We start from the raw sequence: 25013 nt of genomic DNA on the forward strand, positions 1-25013 counted from the left end.
TGCGAGCCAGGCCTAATCGCCCAACATCACTAATGCTCTTGTGGCTGAATGGAAGCAAGTCCCCGCAGCAATGTTCCAACATCTAGTGGAAAGTCTTCCCAGAAGAGTGGAGGCTGTTATAGCAGAAAAGGGGGGGGGGACCAACTCCATATCAATACCCATGATTTTATAATGAGATGTTTGACGAGCAGGTGTCCACATACACTATATGACCAAAAGTATGTTCTCCTCTACCTTTCCTTGCTGGCAAAGTATCAGGATGTTGGCTGTGGTTTTGAAGCTGAATTTGAAAACAATCTGAGAAGTTGAATATATGAAACTTTGAATAACTTCAAATGATGGTTTGTAAACTTGATACAGACAATGAATTCAATATCTACCATAAATATTCATATAATTCAGTTTCAAATCATGAAATACAAGTAAAAATGTATGAATTCAATGATTCAAGTTGTGCATTAAACATTCAAAAATATAAAACTCAATATCCTAAAACAAATTCAAAATGATAAAATTCAAAATACAATCTGTTGGCACTGAAATCACTCCATACCATAATTGGCCACTGACTCTAGAAGGTGAACCAATGGGAGGGACGGATTAATAACGAATAACCTTAAATATTTAAAAAAGTAACATTTAAAATGACTCAAGTCTACCTTTATTTAAAAACAGCAAAATATAAAAACAGCACTACAGTTTTAAATACTTTCCCCCCCGTACAAGTTTGTTTTTTTATACATTCATTAAGGGAAAAAGTAAGTTGGCCACGTGAACAATCAATTATTGACAGGGTTGGGAGATTTAAAGGGGTAGTTCATACCAAAAATCTAAGATTCCTCCCAAAATGATCTAACAAAGTCCCCTGACTATTATATTTTATGCCATCAAAAAATGCAGATCATTCTGTATGTATTTGGATAAATCAGCAGGCTTTGGTCCCAGATTAATGGGTGCCTATTTTTCCAATTTATTTGAGATTCATGCCTGCAGCTTCTACCAAATGCACACAAATATGACCTACAAAACAGATGGCATAAAATATGGGCTCTTGACCACATTGGATCAGTTTTCACAAACAATACCGCCGTACAAAAGTCGATGTTGCGGCAAACTATTTCCATTAACATAGGTGGAATGCAGTGCTGGTTTCTCATACGTTCACAGCTGGGAGAACCAGTGCAAAAAAAGTCAATGACAATTCTACTTCAACCATCAACAGAGTAATGATTCTGTACAAAACATTGGTTTGAAAATAGCTCTCCTTATACAGCAGACTACTTTGAAGTCTAACACCTCAGACATGCTCCCTGGATCCCATTCAGGTTCTTCTGGCACAAAATGGCTGCTGTCGTTTAGCACCCAGGTGGATGTTCGCGGATCTACTAAAACACAATTAAAGCGAAATGCGTTGTGCTAGTGAGGAAATGTGCTGTATAAATGCAATTCTTTGTTACCATTTACAACCTGCAGGGTTTATGGCAAAAGCCATGTCCTGTTGAAGGACAAATCACCATCATCATATTGTTCTATATTTCTGATCAAGGCAGACAGACACTCACATTATTTGGATAAATATTAGCGAGCAGTTAGCAGGGTTCAGTCCTTGACAGAATATTCTGATTCCCTTTGTCCTAATGGGGAGGCTGCCACAATTTGTAGAGTCCATTCATCCTACTGTTGATCGATAGGGTAGAGACGTCCAACACTTGTTGAGCCAAATCTTCCTTAGAAAGTATGTATGCATGTTTGTGTGTATGCTAGTCCAGTGGAAGTCCTGTAACAGCTGATTGTAGTGTGTGTGTGTGTCAGGCCAGACTGAGGGCCTCTGTGCTCCTAGATGTCGTCCAGTGCTGGGGAGAAGAGCGTTGCTAGTGCCCCACTCTCACTGGTCTCCAGAATGTCCCTTTTCTCAGGCTTCGGCTTCTTAAAGAGAGACGGAAGATTTCGGATATGTACCTCCTTTTTGAACTGCTGGGCCAGAGCTTTCTGTGGGTAGGAGAGATCAAGAACAACTTAGAATCGTTTTGGATTGAATGGTTGTTTTGTTAAATAGGAGTGTGCAGGCCCTACTCAATTCAACTTATTAAAACAAATACTGACAGCACAACTTACATCCTTTAATTATAATACATTTCAAAAGTCACAATGTACACATTTCAGAGATTATTTTCAATGAAATCATTCTAGGTCTTTACTGCAGGTCATTTAACAGAAAAAACGAAATGGAAGCCTCCCCCTGGTGGCAGGTGGTGTTATTACCCCCACAGTGCCAGCAATGAGCTTCTTGAACTGGTCTTTCCTCTTCTTCTCTCCCAACCTCTGAGCGGAGCTGGGCTCCAGCAGCCGCTGGTCGTACTGGTCTAGAGCCTCCAGATTGATGTCGGGGATCTGAGTCATCACGTCTCTTAGCTCCATGTACCGCGGCCGCTGACCCAGGGAGGGAGGGAAGAGAGGAAAGGGTAAGTTGTCGAGGAAGGGAGGAGCAGGACAGGAGACAGAAGAGTGATTGATGCTGAGGATCCGAGTCATCACAGCCCTCAGCTCCATGTACCGCGGCCGCTGACCCAGGGAGGGGAGGAAGAGTTAGGAGAGGGAGAGAATGTGACACTCACCAGGTTCTCGTACATAAGAAGGGCCAGTTGTGTGAGGGCTGAGTTGCAGATCTCATGCTGCCCATGCATCTGCAGTCCCTTCAGAACACTGGTATAGAACCATGTGACCGCCTCTGGCAAAAGGTTCCCACCTACAACCTGAACACAACAGAGACAGGCACAGTGAAGAGAGGAGGAGAGGGGGAGAGACAGGCACAGTGAAGAGAGGAGGAGAGGAGGAGAGACAGGCACAGTGAAGAGAGAGGAGGAGAGACAGGCACAGTGAAGAGAGAGGAGGAGAGACAGGCACAGTGAAGAGAGGAGGAGAGGGGGAGAGACAGGTACAGTGAAGAGAGGAGGAGAGGGGGAGAGACAGGTACAGTGAAGAGAGGAGGAGAGGGGGAGAGACAGGTACAGTGAAGAGAGGAGGAGAGACAGGTACAGTAAAAGAGAGGGAGAGACAGCAGAGTGGAGGGAGGAGTCATCGAATCACAGGAGTGAAGCACAGACATGGTCAGACAGACACAGGATAGGGAGTACTCAGGATGGAAAGTTGCTGTCAGTCTGTCCTGTGTGTAGCCTACCTGTCGTAGCAGCGTCCAGCACACGATGGAGGCGCTGCGGTGACAGTTACTGGTGTCCTTCCAGGACAGAGAGGTGAACGAGATGGTCAACAAGGTCATATAGATGTCCTGCAGAGGGAGAGAGAAAGAGTCCCATCACATTGCCATGGGTAGATGCTCCGGTGTGTGTGTGTGTTGTGCTGACCTCGTGTTTGAGAAAACACTTCCCCAGCTCCGTCAGTTCGCCTGTTGGCTGGGCTGGAGAGGCAGCGACCGCCTGGGACTCAGTGGACATCATCTCCTCCTCTACACACACACACAAAAAGGAAGGGGAAGAGTGAGAAGGGGGTGGACCTAAGTAACACTTTTCTTCCCTAGAAAACAAGTGAACACTTACCATCCACATCTTCCTTATTCCCTGCTGGCTCAGGCATTTTTTTCATTATGCAGGCATGAGCTGATGGGAAAGTATCAACGTTAGGACACATGGCTAGACTGAAATAAACCCCATATACCCACATTTATCAAATATGGATGTGCAGCAGAGCTAAATTCATAGGTCCAGTTTCTCAGAATTAGATGAATCCTTCTCCTGGACAAAAAAAATAATTAAATAAATACATGCTCAATGGAGAAACTAAACTGAAAGTACAGGTCTTCACGGATCCACCTGTAGCCGAATACCCAAGAGGGTCTGGATCAAGAATTCTACATAATGTCACGGGTCTGATCTGATTGTCAAGTGTCATTTTGAGTGACTTGACTGCAAGGACACGTCCGAATGCTGAAGGAGAGAAAGAGAGACATTTGATCATTTATGCTGCTGCTCTTGCTTTTCACTTGTTGTTAGCCTATTGCCGCTTTGATGACTTGTGATTGGCCAACAGTCAGAGCCGCTGTGTGGGGCAAAAGTTAGGAGACATCTAATGAACGGAAGATGGAATTAAAATGACGGAATTCCAATTTAAAGGAGAAGGACAGGCTACAATGACCAACAGCCAACCGGTAGGCTGCTACTGTATATTCTGAATGGAGTTATTTGGACCCATGAAGGCCTCTAATTGAAAGTGCTACTGAATCGCTCCCTGCATCCCAATAATCGGACCTTTTCCCCCAAAAGTGTGGACTTACTGAGCAGGTCCAGAACCTCTCTGGTGAGCAGCCGAACTAGCTGCTCCTCCAGCATCTCCTGATTCTCCTCGCACGACTCGTCCTCCTCCTCCTCCTCCCCACTACACACAGAGGTAAGGAGATTGTCAACATACCACTGGCACAAGAAAACCTACCCATTCAAAAAGACCACATGCCTTCATAAGGACCCACAGATGGACACATCTTACCTGACAGTACTCCTCTGGTTGATGATCTGCCACCTGAGATTGAGTCTCTGTATAAATAAACACAGAGACAAAACACATGATGAGTTGTCCTATTTCTTATTAACGGTGACTGACTACTAGTGAGCATGACAATAAGCACGCTCGGAGTGTTTGATCAGCCCCTGATTTCTGTTCCTTTGGTAGTTGTACCACAGTTAACTTTTGTTGTGAGTACTTTGTTTTTTTTGTGTTTATTTTTTACATGCAAAGAAACTCTCCTTTTTGGTATATTACTTCACAGGCACAAGGGGAAAACGCGTGAGAGTTCAGACCTGTAGCATGTAAGCGAACAGAGGGCCCAGCAGGGGGCAGAGCAGACTGTTGTAGCACTCCTGAGGACATGACACCACCAGCTGCTTCAGGAACACCCGTCCACACACACATTAAGGAACACAGTTGGACTGAATGGATACTGTACATGTAAAGTCAATGCTATATCAATGCATTTGATCACTAACAATAACATATTCCCTTTTTGTCTGAACAAAATTAATATATACACTGAACAAAAAAATATAAAAACGCAACATGCAAAGTCTTGGTCCCATGTTCAATGCTCTGAAATAAAAGATCCCTGAAATGTTTCATATGCACAAAAATCTTATTTCTCTCAAGTTTTGTGCACACATTAGTTTACATCCCTGTTAGTGAGCGTTTCTCATTTGCCAAGATAATCCAGCCACCTGACAGGTCTGGCATATCAAGAAGCTGATTAAACAGCATGATCATTACGCAGGTGCATCTTGTGCTGGGGACAATAATAGGCAACTCTTAAAATGTGCAGTTTTGTCACACAACACAATGCCACTGATGTCTCAACTTTTGAGGGAGTGTGCAATTGGCACGCTGACTGCAGGAATGTCCACCAGAGCTGTTGCCAGAGAATTTAAAATGTTAATTTCTCTACCATGTCGTTTTAGAGAATTTGGCAGTATTTCCAACCGGCCTCACAACCACAGAAGATGTGTAACCAAGCCAGCCCAGGACCTCCACATAGTTTCTTCACCTGCAGGATCGTCTGAGACCAGCCACCCAGACAGCTGATGAAACTGAGGAGTATTTCTGTCTGTAATAAAGCCCTTTTGTGGGGAAAAAACTCATTCTGATTGGCTGGGCCTGACTGCCAAGTGGGTGGGCCTATCCCCTTCCAGGCCCACCAATGGCTGTACCCCTGCCCAGTCATGCGAAATTCATAAATTAGGGCCTACTGAATTAATATCAATTGACTGATTTCCTTATATGAACTGTAACTCAGTAAAATCGGTGAAATTGTTGCATGTAGCGTTCATATGTGATTGGCTAATGGACAGAAGGATATGGAGCATGGTGCGGAGTCTGTGGTCAGGCACGTTGTCGAGGGAGACAAAGGCAGAACCAACGATCTGTTCAGCCAATCCCTCGATGGTGTAGAAGTCCTGCTGCAATGATAAGCCTGCCTTCCCCAGGGTATGGTAACTAGAGAGAGAACAGGGGGTGCGCAAGAGAGAGGAAGAGGGGGAAATGAGCAAGAGCGCGAGACTGGGTGGTTGTGTGTGTGTGTGTGTGTGTGGAGAAAGAGGAAGCAGAAGACTATCCAAAGTGAGGAAGTCACCAGTTGTCGTAGAGGGTACAGAAGAATCCCTGCATGCGCTCTAGATGAGTCTTATACACTGGAGGGTCATAGATGTCCAGGGCTGGCTGAGGCAGACCTACAGGTCAGGACACACAATATTCATGGTTGTTTATTGTCCTTCAAAGGGGAAATTATAGCCACGGGTTACCAACCTTTGATATAGGGTTTCTAAACCAGTACAGTGCATAACCATTGAATCAGTGTGGTTCTTCTCACCTAGAACCACGTTCTTCTCCACCTCTATCATGTCGTAGGCCTTGGAGAACGTCTCACTCAGACGACACATGTTCTCCGGCAGGAAGAGACTGTTGTGGGTTCTACAGAGAAACAACATCATCCTCTTTATCATCCTGTTCATCACAAACACTCACCTTTACCACCATCATAACAAACAAACAAACACAAACACTCACCATTACCACCACCATAACAAACAGTCTCACCATTACCACCATCATAAAACACTCTCACCATCATAACAAACACTATCGCCATCACAACAAACACCATCACAACAAGCACCATCATCACCACCACCACCATCATCACCACAACAAACACCATCATCACCACCACAACAAACACTACCACCACCACCACAACAAACACTACCATCACAACAAACACTACCACCATCACAACAAACACTATCACCATCACAACAAACACTATCATCACCACCACATCAAAACACCATCATCACCACCACTATCACGACCATCACCATCATTATCAAAAACTATCACCACAATCAAACAGCATCATTATCACAAACAATCATCATCACCACAAATACCATCACAATCAAACACCACCATCATTATCACAAACACTATATCATCCTCATCACCATCTTCATCATCTTCATCATCACAAACACACGGTCCTTCTCTCCAGCACCCCCACCCCCTTACCTGATGAGGGCGAGCAGGTTGGGCAGCAGAGCCAGGACCTGGGCGTTGCAGGGGTTTCTGTAGATGGGGGCTCCATTAGGGGTGTAGCCCACTACAAAGCCCCCTGCCTTCGCCTCCTCCAGGTCAGCTGGCCAGCGGGCCCTCTTCACCACCCCCAGGATGGTATACACACAGAAACTCAACTGGAGGGCAGGGTGGGGGTGAGACAAACAGTGAATAGGAAACATTTCAATACAGTTGACGTTTTGGCAGAACTGGTTGAATTGGCAAGCCTGACATCACATAGAAAGTTTTAGCACTTAGCCATGAACGCACGCACGTGTGCGCACACACACACCTACCCGTGACCTGTTAATGCTCGTTGTGTGTTCTGTGCCTTCAGCCACCAGCTGATCAGCACCAACGAAGTCTAGGAACAGAGCAGGGTCCCACAGCACACTGATGCACACAAAGAGAGAACAACCAGTGTATAATACAGTGCAAGTGGGTGTATACAGTTTAGTGTGAATAGCGTGTGTGTATGCATGTTGTGTGCAGGCGCGTGTGTGCATGCAGTGCGTGTAAGCAGTTCAGTGTAGACAGCGTGCGCGTGTACACACTGCCTCATCTCGTCGGAGGTCCAGCGAGCGGCCACAGTGGCCATGAGCTCCTCCAGGAAGTTTTTCTGCTTGTTGTAGTCTTTGAACTGGTTACTGATGAGGACCAGGGCCTCCATCAGAGCACACTTCTCCAGCAGGTTCAACAGAGGCTCGCTGGAGAACAGCTTCTTCACGTGGTTATACATCATGTCAAAACACGGCTGAATGGAGACAGAGAGAGCGAGTGTGAGAGAGATGTACGTGGAAAAACAGACACCCCCAAACGCCCCCCCCCCCCCACAGATACACATACACTTGTAAGATGCAATAGATTTGCACACATCCATACACTGGTTCTAAGAGTCATAGCCAACGGTTTCATCAGTATCTACTTAAAGCAGCTGTTCCTTTCTACTGCACAGCGATGGGTGAGCCTTCTCTAGGAGTAGGATGAACTTGACTGCAGACACATACAAGAAGGAATTGTGGGTAGTCTCGAGACATCTTGATGATGGAGGAGCAGGCGTGTCTTCTGATGTTCTTCACCGCACGCGTCCGTGGCGCCTGAAAATGACATCCCAGATCAGACTGATGATTGGATGGACTACTTAGCCTCGGATACCTATTGCTTCTATACAATCCCAACGAGCACATCTGTCGTCCCTCCTAAGAATATTTAAGACGGCTCACCTTACTCTCCTCTACCACCTCAAATGTGATGGAGGCAAATAGCTGAGAAGGAAAAGAAGAACAAGTTCAATAAGGTGGACACGATCCACAAGAGGTCAGGAGAGATTGTAAATTGGTGTGCATGCGTTTGAGCGCACGGGTGTGTGTTCACCTTGTAGAGGACCTGAGGCAGGAAGTGAGGTCGGTGTGTGACGAAGGGGAAGAGGACGGAGACGTTGGTGAGGACACAGGACAGGATGAGAGGGTCTCTGGTGTTGTAGTTCAACACAGCCTGTAGCAGCTCAATGCCCTGGTCTACAGGCAACTTCTACAGCAGGGGCAGAGGGACACTAGAGTCAGGGTTTCTTCTACATCATCAACATCGTCCATTTCCTTTCATTACATTCATAACACTTGGGTAACACTATTTTAAGGGTCCGTAATAAACCATTTATAGTGTGTGTTCACCATTTATTAATCATTACTCCCACATTTATAAACCATTTACTAATCATCAGTAAAGTACTTTTGCGCCCCTAAAGTGAGCACTATTTATGCTTTATAAATGTTTTCAGTGACCAGTGTAATTTCTCAAAAGATGGGCATGCCATTGGTAGACATTCCAGCAGCACCTGGCAAAAGAATAAGCCCACAACACAGGATATTTAAGGACATTTTTAATATCCTCGAATTTCTCCATACGCACAAAAAGCTTATTGCTCTCACATTTTGTGCACAAATTTGTTTACATCCCTGTTGCTGAACATTTCTCCTTTGCCAAGATTATCCATCCACCTGACAGGTGTGGTATATCAACAAGCTGATTAAACTGCATGATCATTACACAGGTGGACCTTGTGCTGGGGACAATAAAAGTCCACTCAAAGTGCAGTTGTCACAATGCCACAGGTGTCTCAACTTTTGAGGGAGCGTGCAATTGGCATGCCGACTGCAGGACTGTCCACCAAAGTTGTTGCCAGATAATTTAATGTTAATTTCTCTACTATAAGCTGCCGATAACGTTGTTTTAGAGAATTTGGCAGTACGTCCAACCGGCCTCACAACCACAGAACACGTGTAACATCGCCATCCCAGAACCTCCACATACAGTTTCTTCACCTGCGGGATTGTCTGAGACCAGCCACCCAGACAGCTGATGAAACAGAGGAGTATTTCGGTCTGTAACAAAGCCCTTTTGTAGGGAAGAACTCATTCTGATTGGCTAGGTCTGGCTCCTCAGTGGGTGGGCCTAGCTTCCAAGTGGGTGGGGCTATGCCCGTCGAGGCCCACCAATGGCTGCGCCCCTGCCCAGTCACATGAAATCCATAGATTAGGTCCTAATGAATTCATTTCAATTAACTGATTTGCTCATATGAACTGTAACTCAGTAAAATCGGTGAAATTGTTGCATGTAGCGTTCATATGTGATTGGCTAATGGACAGAAGGATATGGAGCATGGTGCGGAGTCTGTGGTCAGGCACGTTGTCGAGGGAGACAAAGGCAGAACCAACGATCTGTTCAGCCAATCCCTCGATTTTTGTTCAGTATATATCCATTTTGTTGTTGTGAATGACTACCTTACTAACATTTACAAATGTAGGAGTAGTAATTAATAAAATGGTGATCAGTTTGTGACTGCCTTATAAATGACTTATTACCGACTCTTCAAATAAAGTTACACCAACACTAGTTTATGTTTTTGATCCATGGGGGAAAAACTATGAATCAATAGTTTTGTCTTTCAAAAATCCCTACACATTTTGTTGCCATCAAGGGCACCCGCCTGGCAGCGTTAACACTTTGCCCTCTCTACCCCTCTCACCCTCCTCTGTAAAATACTATTTTTGCTCTCTCCATCGCTCTGCTGTGGGTAGCTATTCTCATTTGGCAGATTGTACCTCATCCTCCACGTTCTTAAAGATCTTTCCCACAACACTCTCTGTAAAGAAGGTCATAGCATCCCACTGGACCGCTGACGGAGACAGGATAGAACACAGCCCCTCAGCCGTCTTAGCTGGAAAGAAAAGGAGGAAGACCGGAAAGAGAAAAAAACGAGGCAGGAGTAAAAAGGGAAAAGAGGGTATAGTTAATCAGGCTGATTAGTTAACACGCATCAACAGTATCTCTCGAGCCATAATTTCCTGTCACTTGGCGCCCTTTCAGAGTGGTTACGAGAATTCATGTATTTTTTGTTAATAGTGAGAACTCATCTCAGACAAATAAAGATGGATTTCTTTTTTAAAAACCTCCTCAAACTCCTCCTTCCGTGATATGAGAAACTCTGGATTTGAGCAATCAAATGGACTCCTCCAAGACATTCAATCAGTTTCATACTGACACATTCACCATCAGTGCCCCCACCCCCCCACCACCTCCACACACACACACAGGAGATCCCCCTCCCCAGATCGCCACTATGAGCCAGTCAAGAAGCAGCACGTACACACAGTGGATCCGATATCGATGGGCGTACTGATCTGATACTGCAGCCACTCTGCTGCAATCTGGAAGGCCTCCAAGGGGACAATACGACACGCGTTCCGGACCACCTCCCCCTGCTGCGCTCGGAACGCTGGAACACAGAACACGGGCACAAGCATCAGGGTCGTGGTCAGTAGGAACGAACTGGAGAAAATATTCTTTAATGGCAAGAAAAATTAATCATATTAATATTGCATAAGTCTAAAGTATTCAAATACAATAGGAGTCACTGCTTACAGTTGAAGAAAGAGTTGAAGTCTTCGTCACTGTCGAAGTCATGACGGGAGTACTCACAGCTGGGACTGTCGTTGCTGGAAGGGAAACCAGTCTAACAGGAGGAACACAATATAGAACAGCAATTAATAGAATTAAAAGAACCTTGTATGTAGAGACAAAGTATGCATAGTGGAAGAGCTAAACCTTTCCGTGTAGTTATTTATATTGGGGATTTCGGTGTAGTTGTTATTTATATTTTGGATGTATAATTGTGCCTTCGTGTGTAGCTCAATTTCTGAGTCGTTTACGTGCTCACTTTTCCTAATGAACATTTTGATGCTTTAATGTGCAACTGCACGTACATTGTAGTCTGTCTCACCTTGACTAGGTTGGTCATGGTGGCTCTGAAGTACTTGATGGTCATCTGGATGATGACAGGATCCTTGGAGAGAATCTCATGTCTGAACAAAGTTCCCCATGTGATCTGGGTGGAAGACCTAAGGAACTGGTGGGAAAAGACAAATACTTTAGTTCAGAGTAGGGTAGATTATCAGAACACATCAAAAAAAATGTAAGAATACTACGTCTCAACGTTCAGTGCTCGAGGACCAGATTTGACCAAGTGGGATATGGAGAAACAGTAGTGTTAGCTACCTGTATGGAATTAGCTTCGAGAAGCTGTGGCTAGTACTTTATTTTAACACTAGGTAACTCACCTGGCTTGGGTGGGTGGTGAAGGCCAGGAACGCTTCTGTGTACTTGCTAAGGTTTGCAGGTACCTCTACCTCCACATCTGAACCCTGCATTAGAAACACATAGCACAAACGACACAATCAACACACCCACGTGCACTTTTTTCTTCTTTTTTTTTACGGCTTTTGGCCGATAAAACAAATGAAAAGCAGAAAACTTGCTGGCCAAAATGACCGGGAGAAAGACAAATCTAAATGGCAAAATAATGCTTTTTATTCAGTTATGGAAATAACAGTCAATGTACACTACCGTTCAAAAGTTTTGGGTCACTTAGAAATGTCCTTGTTTTTGAAAGAAAAGCACATTTCTTGTCCATTAAAATAACATCAAATGACTATTGTAGATGGAAACGGCTGATTTTTTATGGAATATCTACATAGGCGTACAGAGGCCCATTATCAGCAATCGTCACTCCTGTGTTCCAATGGCACGTTGTGTTAGCTAATCCAAGTTTATAATTTTAAAAGGCTAATTGATCATTAGAAAACCCTTTTGCAATTATGTTAGCACAGCTGACAACTGTGGTGCCGATTAAAGAAGCAATAAAACTGGCCTTCTTTAGACTAGTTGAGTATCTGGAGCGTCAGCATTTGTGGGTTCGATTACAGGCTCAAAATGGCCAGAAACAAAGAACTTTTTTCTGAAACTTGTCAGTCTATTCTTGATCTGAGAAATTAAGGCTATTCCATGTGAGAACTTTCAGAAGAAAGATTTTTGTTCCTGGTCATTTTGAGCCTGTAATTGAACCCACAAAAGCTGATGCTCCAGATACTCAACAAGTCTAAAGGCCAGTTTTATTGCTTCTTTAAATCAGCACAACAGTTTTCAGCTGTGCTAACATAATTGCAAAAGGGTTTTCTAATGATCAATTAGCCTTTTAAAATGATAAACTTGGATTAGCTAACACAACTTGTCATTGGAACACAGGAGTGATGGTTGCTGATAATGGGCCTCTACAACTATGTAGATAGTCCATAAAAAAAATAAAAGCCGCTTCCAGCTAAAATAGTCATTTACACCATTAACAATGTCTACACTGATCAATTTGATGTTATTTTAATTGATAAAAAAAAGTGCTTTCCTTTAAAAAATAAGGACATTTCTAAGTGCCCTAGACTTTGGAACGGTAGTGTAAATACATTTGACCATCATGCTTCAGTCTATAGGTTAATTTGCATTATTTAGTGGAATTAAATTGGCCTGTGAGTATTTTCGTTAGTCATCATGTACCTTACTTATCCAACAACTATCTCTCTCACACACACACACACACACACACACACAGAGCCTATTTTGACATGTTTTACTCCAGTAGCAACCACCTGGGGCGCTGCAGGAAAAATCCATGTGCTTTTATAAGCCCATTCATTGGGCAATAATTCTAAATGCAATAGCATGTTAAAAAGGGTTTTGGTGCACAATTAAAAAGAGCTACTATTTGTATTTCTCAAGTGGTAATTAAAGCGCGCCTCGCGTTCATCATTCAAGTGCAGGCAACAGGCTATCAGCGCATCACCCACCACTTTACAATGTGAGTTGGAGGCAGTATGCATTTTGAAAGCCTACTTAATTGTTTGAAACCTGAAATGTTTTATTTCATATCATGAGGCATGTCTTAACTTGCTTCAAAGTAGCCTATAGGCAAAATCCGACCATGGTTAATCATACAACTCAGAACTAATATCTGAACTTTAAAAAGTCAACTAAACACGAGACCTCTGCCATAGGGACACATTGATACGCTGTGATCCTTTGCGACTAAATAAATGAGCTCATGGAACTCAGACTATAGGCAAATGCGGCAGTAGGCCTATAACTTCCATTGCTCTTTCACACCGAGGATTAGTGATTATCAAGGAGGAGAATGGAAAGATTTTTCAAATAGTTTACTATGAGGAACTATAGTTTCAATATATTAGCAATGGGTGTTAAAAAACCCCACTTCCCTACATTTCTGCGAAGCAGGCCAAGTACTTGTGTGCTCCCTCAAAGTTATCAGGACAGAGAAATCAGACACATGCTCATTGCTCACATGGAGCACTTCAAACAAAAGAAAATTAATAAAATGTACAAATCTCAAATGATGGTTATGAAATAAACCAAAACTTGTTTCCCACAAGTGTAGCAGGTTGTGAACTCTGAAAGCAACATTTCCACTCCGGGAATGAGAACGGTAAATTACTGTAATTAATACATGCATTAACAGAAATGAATGTAAAGAAAATGACGGGATTAACGTTACATTTAATACTGGTGACATATGTCATGGGAAATTGATTTAAAAAAAAACTAATCTAAGGGCAAACAATTCACACAATGAATATGCAACTATTGGCAGGAGATAGCTGAGCCATTCTGGAGACTTGTCTATATCTTTGCCACACACCCATATGTTGCCACACGTCTCAACATTTTCAATTATACTCAAGACACAATATCTTCACACATATTTTAGATGCTTTTCACTGACAGCCATAACTCAATCAGCCAAACCTAGAACCACACGCGCTGCCCAAGCTCCGGGCTTTCCAAATAAGCATAGGCCTATCAGCTTGTGATTTGAAACAATCCACAACATTTTTTTTTTTTAAGAAGCTCGATTCCTCTGTGGCTTAGTCATGCTTTGTGGTGAGGTATTTTATTTCTGTATAGACAGGAGTAATTACATCATTTTGGCAAATGTACTTCGGTATTGGACCCACCGATGTGACATTTCTCTCCTGTTCTATTGGTTTTCATATCAACAATCCTAGTCATATTAGCAACCCATTCTTGTTATTGCCTCTTTAGATTCCCCCTCTTCCTCAGTTTCTAACAGAGATGTTCATCTCTGTCACATATGAAAGCGCTAACAGGTGCGCTGTTAGAATGGTGTTTTCCTGCGAATTGCATTTTGTTAAGTGTTTGAAAATGTGTTTCATTGACTGCTTCATTACATGAGTTGCATGTTCTGTTAAGATGAATTACCATAATCTAAATGTGTCATTCTGAGCACCGTGGCTGGACGCCCTAATGCATTATGCACCCAATACATATGGGTACGGTAAATTTCTCAAATGGCAGGAAAATGTATATCTTCCCGGTCAAGTTGTCCGGTGCCACATTTTCCTAATGGAAAGCCTGAGCCAGACTCACCACTAATGAGCAGAGTTGGCTGCCCAGGGCACACAGGACCTGACATAGCCTCTTCAGGAAGGTGTAGTGTGTCTCCACCACCCCCACCCCAACCGGCCTGGGGGGAAATCAAATCAAACTTTACTTAAAGTGCATTTTTAAGCATCGCAGCACACTTCACTGAAAGAAAAAAAGTACCAAGCCCCATGAACTCGAATGCTAAATAACAACGCTGGACAAGAACTCTGACGCTGAATACCAACATGTGTAGGCTACTCACTGTGTTGGAGAGGATTTGTTGCATATTGCTGCTCCATCTGCAGACCTGTAGCCACAAACCAATGAGAATTAGAAGCCAGAATGAGCTAGCAATGCTGCTGTGTAAACCCAGGGCTTGTGGGTGATGAGGGGAATGTACTCACTGTGCAGCAGAGAGGATGTAGTGCATGGCAACGTCATCAAACAGCACCATGAGTGGTTTCCTGTCCTCCAGCTTCCCCTGTGGAGACACACCAAGCATGTTAAGATAACAGTTCTCTGCCCTGTGGTGTGTCTGACTAATAATACAGTAATTGTAGACCTGCATTATTCATTCCAATGTCTTGAAAAAAGATCTGGTCCGGTCCTACAGAGTAGTCTGCAGAAAGAGGGCGTGTCTGACCAGAAAGAGGGCGTGTCCGACCAGAAAGAGGGCGTCATGTCCTACAAGGCCTGACTGCAGAAAGGGGAATGTCTAGTACTGTGTAGTTTGTACTAACCTTGCGGCTAATGGCGATGAGCAGGCACTCTGCAGCCTCCAGCTGCAGCTCTGTCTCACTGAGCAACAGACACAGCATTTCCAGCAGGTGACAGTTGTCATTGGTGATGTTTGCCAGGGCAACCCAGTCTATGTAGCCTGCCAGGGTGTTTAGAGTGGCCACGCCTACCCGACAGTGGGCCTTGGCCTGACCGGGGGAGAGGGGGAGAGAAGAAGAGGGGGGAGGGAGGGGAGAGGGGGAGAGAAAAAGGGGGGGGAGAAGAAGAGGGGGGGAGAGATGAGAGAGTGAGGGGAGAGGGGGTAACGCGCACAAAACAGAAAGGTCTCTAGCTGGGTGTCTAAATGTGAATATAATATGTAAATATAACATCAGAAAGTGGATATAATACATCAAAAACACTTTCCTACCTGCAATTCTTGGCCCGGTGTTCTTTTCTGGAAGAAGTACAAAAAGAGAATACCAATAAAAAGAGGTAAAAAAAACCTCTGCACATTTAAAAAAAAACAAGACATATAACCATTGCCTGTTTACCAGTTTGCGGTACTCGTCGACGTGGATCTGCAGGATGGCGAGCAGGAAGCTAAAGATACTCTCCATGTTCTGGGTGAGGGTCTGCTGGATGTCCCGGCGGCGCTGGGTGGGCAAGGTCCGGAAGGTGATCACGTCCTCTGCCAGCCGCAGCAGAATCAACATCACCAGCTCTGTCTGGGCCTCCTGGGGGAGGGGGGGGGACGCTTTGATGTTTTCAGCCCTGAAAATTGCTCCAGGGCCTTGGCACCCCGCCAGCATAAAAATCTAGGGGAAACACTGAACTGGAACGTGCCGACTCACCCTTACGCTGGTGGATGGATCACAACCAAATCCTTACTCCCTTCCATTTTCAATAAGCCCCCTCCCTCCACCCCCAGTTTTGTTTCTCTCCAAATTAATGCTTTGATGTTTTCAGCCCTTCAAGTTGCTCTGGGAGCCTTGGCACCGCACCAACATAAAAACCCAGGGGAAACACTGAACGGGAACGTGCCAACTCACCCCTAGACTGGTGAGTGCCTCCATCTCCTTGAGCATGTCAGGCCAGTGCTGAGGCCATTCTCTCTTGATCATCTCCACTATGATCCGCGAGAGAACGTCCTTGATGTGGCTCTCCTCCTCCAGGATAGGATATGTGCCCTGCAGAGGGAGGCAGTGTGCCAGAGTCAGGGAACAGACTAGTGTCAGCATATTCATTCATGTACATCTAACTGATCGCACAACAATGGGGAATTTGTTTGACTTTTTTAAAGTTTATTTGTAATTGGGTCGACAGACCACCAGTAATTCCATTCGTCATCTTATCTGCCACATACTTTTTCTAGAGAAATAGCAAAATGAAGACACTAACAGGGTGTTTCTATTTGGGTGATAAACACTCACAGTTGACAATAGCCCCATAGCACAGTCCTTCAGCTGGACTTTCTCCTGCTGTGGCATGTTGTTCCATCTGAACCTATTCTCAACATGAAGAAACACAACAAGGTTTTGGGGAACACATTGGCACGTGTAGGGGGATGTCTTGATATCATTGAGGATAACTATGTGAATTACAGACTGTACAATATACTCAAGAACTCACTTGATGACGTGCTCCAGTATCTGCAGACCAAAGTGCCTCACCACTGCTGTTTGGGTTTTATCTGCCAACTGTAGCCCACATGGGACACAGAAAGAACACTTCTCTTTGAATTCTTCACAAAACTAAAAATAAAAGAGCGACATGGACAAGTTAATAACATGCACTCAATCCGTTAGCTACTGTATCTACCTAGCCAGCTAGGTGTAGGTCAAACTCACATGAATGGTTGAATAAAACGTGAAAACTGTGAACTTTCAATGATATCCGTCATAGCTATCGATGTAGTTTATGGAGCTTTACAGAGAGAAGTGATTAGGAGGGAAAGCTTGCCAGTAGCTGGCTAGCAATTTAACAAGAAACTCTCAAAACAATGCATAATGATTCAACGCAATCAATATAACTAGGCTAAATGGTTGACATAACGTTAGCTTATCTTTCATTCAGTTTGAGGGCATCAACCAGCAGCAATGGCTCTACGTGCAATGAATGAAACCGTAACGTTATGATGCTAGCCATATGAGGTTAGCTATCTAGCTACGCCCATTGATGATTTCATTTCATACCGCAAGTCTTTTAAGAACAAATTCTTATTTACAATGACGGCCTGCCCCGGCCAAACCCGGACGACGCTGGGCAAAATGTGCGCCGCCCTATGGGACTCCCAATCACGGCCGGATGTGATACAGTCTGGATTCGAACCAGGGACTGTAGTGACGCCTCTTTCACTGAGATGCAGTGTCTTAGACCACTGCGCCACCCGAAAGCCACATGCAATGGACATGTGAACTACAATGTGAAGTTATAGCTATGCATTTATGCACATTTTCAGTCAAGCAATCGCATCACATCGCAAATAGGAAAGCGAGCTAGTTAGCCATCTGCCGGCCTTTGGGCTACCTTACCAGCTAACATTAGCAAGCTAGCATCTAGCCATCATGATACCTTTAGGGCCTCCAGGCGATATATTTGGCTAGATTCCGCATCCATCATCACGTTCACAGCTTTAACAAGCTGATCACACATTTCAGCCACCGGATCACCCATCATATTGAGTAGCGTCTTCAAAAAATGAGATGAAAGCTAGCAGTACCGCACCATTTAAAACACCTGCAAAATAGGTCAACTGAGCGCGCTTTGAGAATTAGCATGTAGCTAGCTACACAGGCGTAACCATAGGCATCGGCCGTGTTCGAGAGCAGCGAAACTACTTCTTCTTCAATGAGGTTTAACGGCGGTTGGCATCCAATAAATGTTGCATTACCGCCACCTACTAGACTGGAGTACTCCCTTATACTTTGTTTGAATAAATAAATAAAAACTCTAACATCTAACACAAGACTCAGAAGAAACGAATTATCAAATAATAAAAAATAACACCACCCTACTCAACTATTTAAATCTATTTAGTCACCTACCTCAGACCAACAACCTGAAAGGATGGGACACCACCACTTAACACACCTTGTAACTCTTCTGGTGTCAAGTCTCACACACCTAAATAAAATACCTCTGCAGCTGCCACCACAACCTCAATTTTCTGCGACTTACGTTCCACCCCTGCAGTACAGTCGATAACCATTGCTATAAATGCTAAAAATCTAATCTTACTGAAACATATATCACTTGTTGGCCTATCCCTCTGTAATGGTATAGATACACTATTCACACCACTCTTCTCAGGATCCCTCCCCCTAGACCCATCTTCCTCTACTTTCTTCGATGCCTCAGCATATGACAACTTCTGCACTACTCTAATCCTGGAAACCTCAACCTGCCTCTCTCTCACAGGACATTTCTGATTAACACATACTATTACTTTCCCCAATGCTACACATTCCTTTGTCTCATGCCCTTCTGCACACTTCTCACACCTAGGAACCTCCCTCCTACACACTGCTGCCACATGCCCAAAAGCTTGACACCTGTAACAACGTAATGTATTCGGCACAAAGGCTTGTACAAGATAACTTATATATCCTAATATCACTTGGTCGGGCAAAGACTCAACATCAAAACTCAAAAGAACAGACAATGACTCTTCTGTTTCACTAATCACGCCACCCTGTCTGCGTCGCACCAAACGACGAGCATCACAAACACCGGGAATCTTCCCCTTCAGTTGGTCAATTTTTACATTTACTGCTACCCCAGTACAAAACAAGGCCGCTTCTAGACACCTTGATTGAATCCTCCTTTCCCACTGCTTTCTTTACAGTCCTCAATATTACAAATGGATTTCCCAAATTAATCTCATTGTCCAAAAACCCAGTCCAATAAGAAATGCATTATTGGAACGGTCCTTGTCTTCTACTACAACTTTTGCTCGTTTTGTTCACCTTCTGCTACCATTTCTGTCAAGCCGTCTACGCATACAGTTTGACGCATATGTTCGATAAATCCAATGTATGCACCACACAGAACGCACTGCAACTGCCTTTGCATATGCAGTGTTCCATTGGAAAGGAATGTACTTATGGTGTACCAAAGGCAATGACGCTGTTGGTGTGATCGAGGGGTCAAGGCTACTGCCAGAGGAGGCTCAATGCCGCGTTTATGTGTTAGTCGGAACTAGGAAACTCAAACATTTCCGACTTGCTAACTGGTTGTACATTTCAGAGTTTCCTAGCAAGAGCCCAGAGGGACAAATGTACTGTGTGTGATAAAAAATAAACATCAAAATAATTTATTTAATTCAAAGGATTGTGTCAGCACACAGATTTGGTCGAAGATGCCTTAATTTTGTCTTTTTAAATGTGACTTTTGGGCCAGTGTCGATTCTCTCTAGACAAGGCAGCCGATAGTGGGTGCTAAGTCTTCTAGGATTAATTGACATAGCCAGCCTTTAATACACTTGTGTCTACCGTGGACTGGCTCACATCCTCCATTCAGGCTGCAAAGGCATAATTTCCCTCCTTAACTAGCTTCAATGGTGTGTCGTTGGAAAGAAACTGGAAAAATATGTGTACTGTCTTAATAAAACACCATTTTCCACCACCATTTTAGGATTTTTTTGGACAACTTAGGATGTTGCACACCGCGTTCAGCCAAGTGATGTTATTTCGTACATGCAGCTATGTTTTCTCTTTCATTCAGAAGTTTGTTTGCAACTGTTTTTGGTCACTTTATTGATGGATAGATTGAAGATGAATTGCTTTACTGACCTATAAGGTCTGCCTGGTCTCATAGACTAGATGTAACATAGTAAGCGAAAAGCTGGGACATTCAAATTGGTATGATGTTAGCTTTGGTTGGTTACATAATAAGACAGAAGTATACTTAAGGCAAAATCAAAAGGAGGGTGGTTGGTCGGGCGTATAAAGTGAACATCTAGTAACCTAAAGGTTGTGGGGAAAAAAATGTTTGAAATGTATGCATTCACTACTGTAAGTCGCTCTGGATAAGAGCGTCTGCTAAATGACTAAAATGTAAATGTTGTGTGTTCAAATCTTATCATGAACAACTTTATAATTTCAGCTAATTAGCAACTTTGCAACTACTACTACTTTTTAGCTACTTTGCACTTAGCATGATAGCTAACCCGTCCCCTAACCCTTAACCCTTTTAGATAACCCTTCCCCTAAACTTAACCTATCTCCTAACCTTAACCTTAAACCCTTACCCCTAGCCTAGCTAACGTTAGCCAGTAAGCTAACGTTAGGGTTAGCCACCTAGCTAAAGTTAGCAACAACAAACTGGAATTTGTAACATATCCTACATTTAGGAAATGTGGATTATACTGTACGTTTTGCAAATTTGTAACATTTGTATAAATTTCAACTCGTAACATATCATACTAAATGGATGATGGACATCCACAAATTAATACATGCCACACAAAACGTAACATATCATACTAAACGGAGTGTTTCGCATTTAGATTCAGAATAATATGAAATGCTCCGAGACCAGTTTGACAAGGTATACCTACATAAGATACAGTATCCGGCCACTGGAGGGCGACATAGGCAAGGAAATGGTATGGGTAAAGCAAAGCAGTGTCGGGCTTACCATCATTGGATTCAGTAAATCATGAAAAAATACAAAAAAATAACCGAATTTAATGACAATCTAAATGAAATGCAATTTCCTGGCACAGCAGGTGGGTAATTTTGAGGTGGGTAAGCTATGTTTAATTTCCTATTTCAATCTATCTACCAGTAGCTTATGAATTGAACACTGAGTGACAGATTTAATATTGAATATTCATCATGTAATTTTCCATGAACATTTTAGATGCTTCAGTAAAAACAAATTTAATAACATGGCATTAGGAAAAGCTTGAAAGGAATGCCTCGTGATCTATACTAAACAGTCCCCCTCTCTCCATCAAACATTGTAGGCCTACTTTTCACGTCGATGTGTGGCCTATTTTAATTGTATTTCAAATAATAGAAGAACATAAAATCCTAAATGTATCCATCTCTGAGAAACCTAAGCGAACCATTTCCTGCAGTAGATGTGGATTTGGCAGTGAGTATTTAGGCCTACAGCACTAAACATAGTATAAGAAAAAACACCAGTAACAAATTATTCTCTGGGCTCATCGATCGGGTCCAATGCTGAAAAGGGCTTAGAAAGAAGGGTGAACAACTCTTTCTCTGTAACTGTTGTTTGGTTGTTTTTGACCCACTTATGAATCCTGCAGTGGATTCTCGCTGTTCTTCGTTTAATAATGTACAGTATGTTTATGTTTGACTTTGTTCTCTCTTTTTATGCCCACTAAGTTACAAATGCATAGATATTATTTGTTAGGTTTTTGCTTTGATCCATGTGTCCTATCAGATGTGTTTGCTGATCTTAGAGGATGTTCTGTTCCCAAGTTAAGGCTTAAACTAGTCTGACTCAAAGCCTCCAGATCAAACAGTACAACATGTTCATTGGGGTGAGTTCATAGGACACCATGGAGACAGACGTGGAGTGAAAATTGCTTTGTTTACAAATTATAATAATTGTTTTCTATTGTACTTTCACCCCCTACAGGTGTTGTGCCTTTATGCAAAAAAATTCATTTTCTTTTTTAAAGCATTTACATTAACCAGAGACAGCTTTCTTATGGGGCCATCAAAGTAATACATTCTTATCACAGTTGCAGTTACTGTTGGCCAATAAAAGTATCCCAAGGTACGACAAAAATAAACATATTTGGTCATTGGTCTATCCAATAAAAAGTTCACTTGAGAGTTCTGTAAATGTCATATAAGCAGAACTGATGCTCATTTCCAGAGGTTGTGATCATAATCTATTTACATTTTCTGGCGATACTACTGCAATAAGAGTCCAATATATTTTTTGAGCAATGATTAGGGGTATTTCAATGTAAATCTCTTACTGGATCAAATTAGAAATTATGGATCTGAGATGAATGTATACTGAACAAAAATATAAATGCAACATGCAACAATTTAAAAGATTTTACTGAGTTACAGTTCATAGAAGGAAAGCAGTCAATGGAAATAAATTCATTAGGCCCTAATCTATGGATTTCACATGACTGGGCAAGGGTGCAGCCATGGGTGGGCATAGGCCCACCCACTTGGGAGCGAGTCCTAACCAATCAGAATGAGTTTTTACCCACAAAAGGGCTTTATTAAAGACGGAAACACTCCTCAGCAACCCACCTTCACCCTTTGACAATCCCGCAGGTGAAGAAGCCGGATGTGGAGGTCCTGGGCTGGCGTGGTTACACGTGGCCTGCGGTTGTGAGGCCGTTTGGATGTCCTGCCGAATTCTCGAAAACGACATTGGTAGAGAAATTTAAATTAAATCCTCTGTAAACAGCTCTGGTGGACATTCCTGCAGTCAGCTCCTTCAAAACTTGATAAACCTATGGCATTGTGTTGTGTGACTAAACTGCATATTTTAGAGTGGCCTTTTATTGTCCCCAGCACAAGATGCACCTGTGTAAAGATCCTCCTATTTAATCAGCTTCTTAATATGCCACACCTGTCAGGTGGATGGATTATCTTGACAAAGCATAAAATGCTCACTAACAGGGATATAAACAAATTTGTGCACAACATTTGAGAGAAATAAGCTTTTTGTATGTATGGAACATTTCAGGGATCTTTTATTTCAGCTCATGAAACATGAAACCAGCATTTTACATGTTGCATTTAGATTTTTGTTCAGTGTATATTTGATCAAAAGCCGTGAGATGACAATAGTCTTGAAAATATTGCCTTGAAGCGTTCATCATCTTGGAGAGAGGAAAAAAACAATCCTTGCAAATGGATTTCATGCCATAAAAATAGACATTGGCGTGAAACGATGAATAACAACCCACTGGGAAAAAACTTGTCATTTCAACAAACAAAAAAACTTTTCATCAAATTGATGATTTGTAATACAATGTATGTATCTGTTTTGATCAGAAGCAAAGAAGAAATGCTAGACATGAAACAAACTTTCATTTAGAGGATTCCCACTCTGGGCACAGACGTCATTTCAATGTCTAGTTTTGATTTACATTTGTTACTGTATGTGATGACGTTGAATTAACGTGGAAAACTGATAGGATTTCAAAAAGTCATCAACGCGAGGGAATTTCATATTTTTTCACCCAACTTTTAAGCCAAATCCAATGATCTTGCAAAATATTTTTGTTGATTTCACGTTGAATTGTCATTCTCACAACTCAACCAAATGTAAATCAAAACTAGACATTGAAATGACGTCTGTGCCCAGAGTGGGAATCCTCTAAATGAAAGTTTGTTTCATGTCTAGCATTTCTTCATTGCTTCTGATCAAAACAGATACATTGTATTACAAATCATCAATTTCGTGAAAAGTTTGCAGCAGAACAACATCAACGAATACAGTAAACAATCAACACAACATTTGCATATTACTTTCAACTTCCAATTACACTGAATACACCAAACATTAGGAAAACATTTGCCCTCTGAACAGCCTCAATTGGTCGGGGCATGGACTCAACAAGGTGTCAAAAGCATTCCACAGGGATGCTGGGCCATGTTATGTCTTGCCCATTCACCATCTGAATGGCACACATACACAATCCATGTCTCAATTGTTTCAAGGCTTAAAAATCCTCTTTAACCTGTCTCCTCCGCTTCATCTACACTGATTGAAGTGGATTTAACAAGTGACATCAATAAGGTATGATAGCTTTCACCTGGATTCACCTGGTCAGTCTATGTCATGGAAAGAGCAGGTGTTCTTATTTTTTTGTATACTCAGTGTATATCACCATACACAGAAAATGCTAATATTAATGTATAATGCACATGCTTTCAATACATTGTAATAGTTGTTCTTAGTAACCTACAATTGAAAAGTTTCAAGTTGGGATGTGAACAGAGACTCACAACAGCTCTCAGCCTTCCTTGGCAAGACATAAACAGTAACTCAGGAAGAGATGATGGTTATGATATGGCAGCCCCTAGAGGGATAAAGGTAGGTACGTTATCACACAAACACTATGCTTAGCTCTTCCACAACCTCAGGCCATGCTTTCAGTGAGATTACTGATAAGCCTACAGTAGTCTGGGACCCTCTCTTTCTGCTTACATCTGTACCTTTATTTTCCCCATCATTTGGCCAATTGGAACAATGAAAGCCTTTATTTATTTATTTACTGGCTCTGCACAGCTGCCCTGGGGAGCAGTAACAGCAGTGGTTGATATCACAGTCGGGAGAACGGTGGCCAAGTGCCTTGGAGACAGTAGCCATGTGGAGAGATAGGCATCAGTCACTAGGGGTGCGGGGATGGTTGGTCGACAGGGGAGGCAGACAGCAACACACAACGTTTG

General features: G+C 42.8%; 1 protein-coding gene across 1 annotated transcript; it reads right to left on the bottom strand.

Moving 5' to 3' along the window:
* Positions 1-635: 635 nt before the first annotated feature.
* On the bottom strand, positions 636-18440 carry LOC115153408 (exportin-5). The gene is made up of 33 exons (XM_029698835.1): positions 18184-18440; positions 17242-17363; positions 17043-17115; positions 16662-16799; positions 16164-16346; positions 16040-16066; positions 15633-15818; positions 15297-15373; positions 15155-15199; positions 14896-14992; positions 11724-11807; positions 11387-11512; positions 11029-11119; positions 10754-10882; positions 10209-10324; positions 8482-8637; positions 8331-8372; positions 8115-8204; positions 7662-7861; positions 7404-7500; positions 7063-7244; positions 6365-6465; positions 6128-6224; positions 5855-5991; positions 4809-4906; positions 4498-4544; positions 4289-4389; positions 3555-3614; positions 3363-3463; positions 3179-3286; positions 2616-2753; positions 2263-2430; positions 636-1989 (listed from the first exon to the last, which is right to left on the bottom strand). The coding sequence occupies exons 1-33, from the start codon at positions 18286-18288 to the stop codon at positions 1837-1839; spliced, it is 3675 nt and encodes a 1224-aa protein (XP_029554695.1). The 5' UTR covers positions 18289-18440; the 3' UTR covers positions 636-1836.
* Positions 18441-25013: the final 6573 nt, after the last annotated feature.

Source organism: Salmo trutta, chromosome 18 (assembly GCF_901001165.1).
Source record: "Salmo trutta chromosome 18, fSalTru1.1, whole genome shotgun sequence".
In the NCBI taxonomy this organism is placed as follows: domain Eukaryota; kingdom Metazoa; phylum Chordata; class Actinopteri; order Salmoniformes; family Salmonidae; genus Salmo; species Salmo trutta.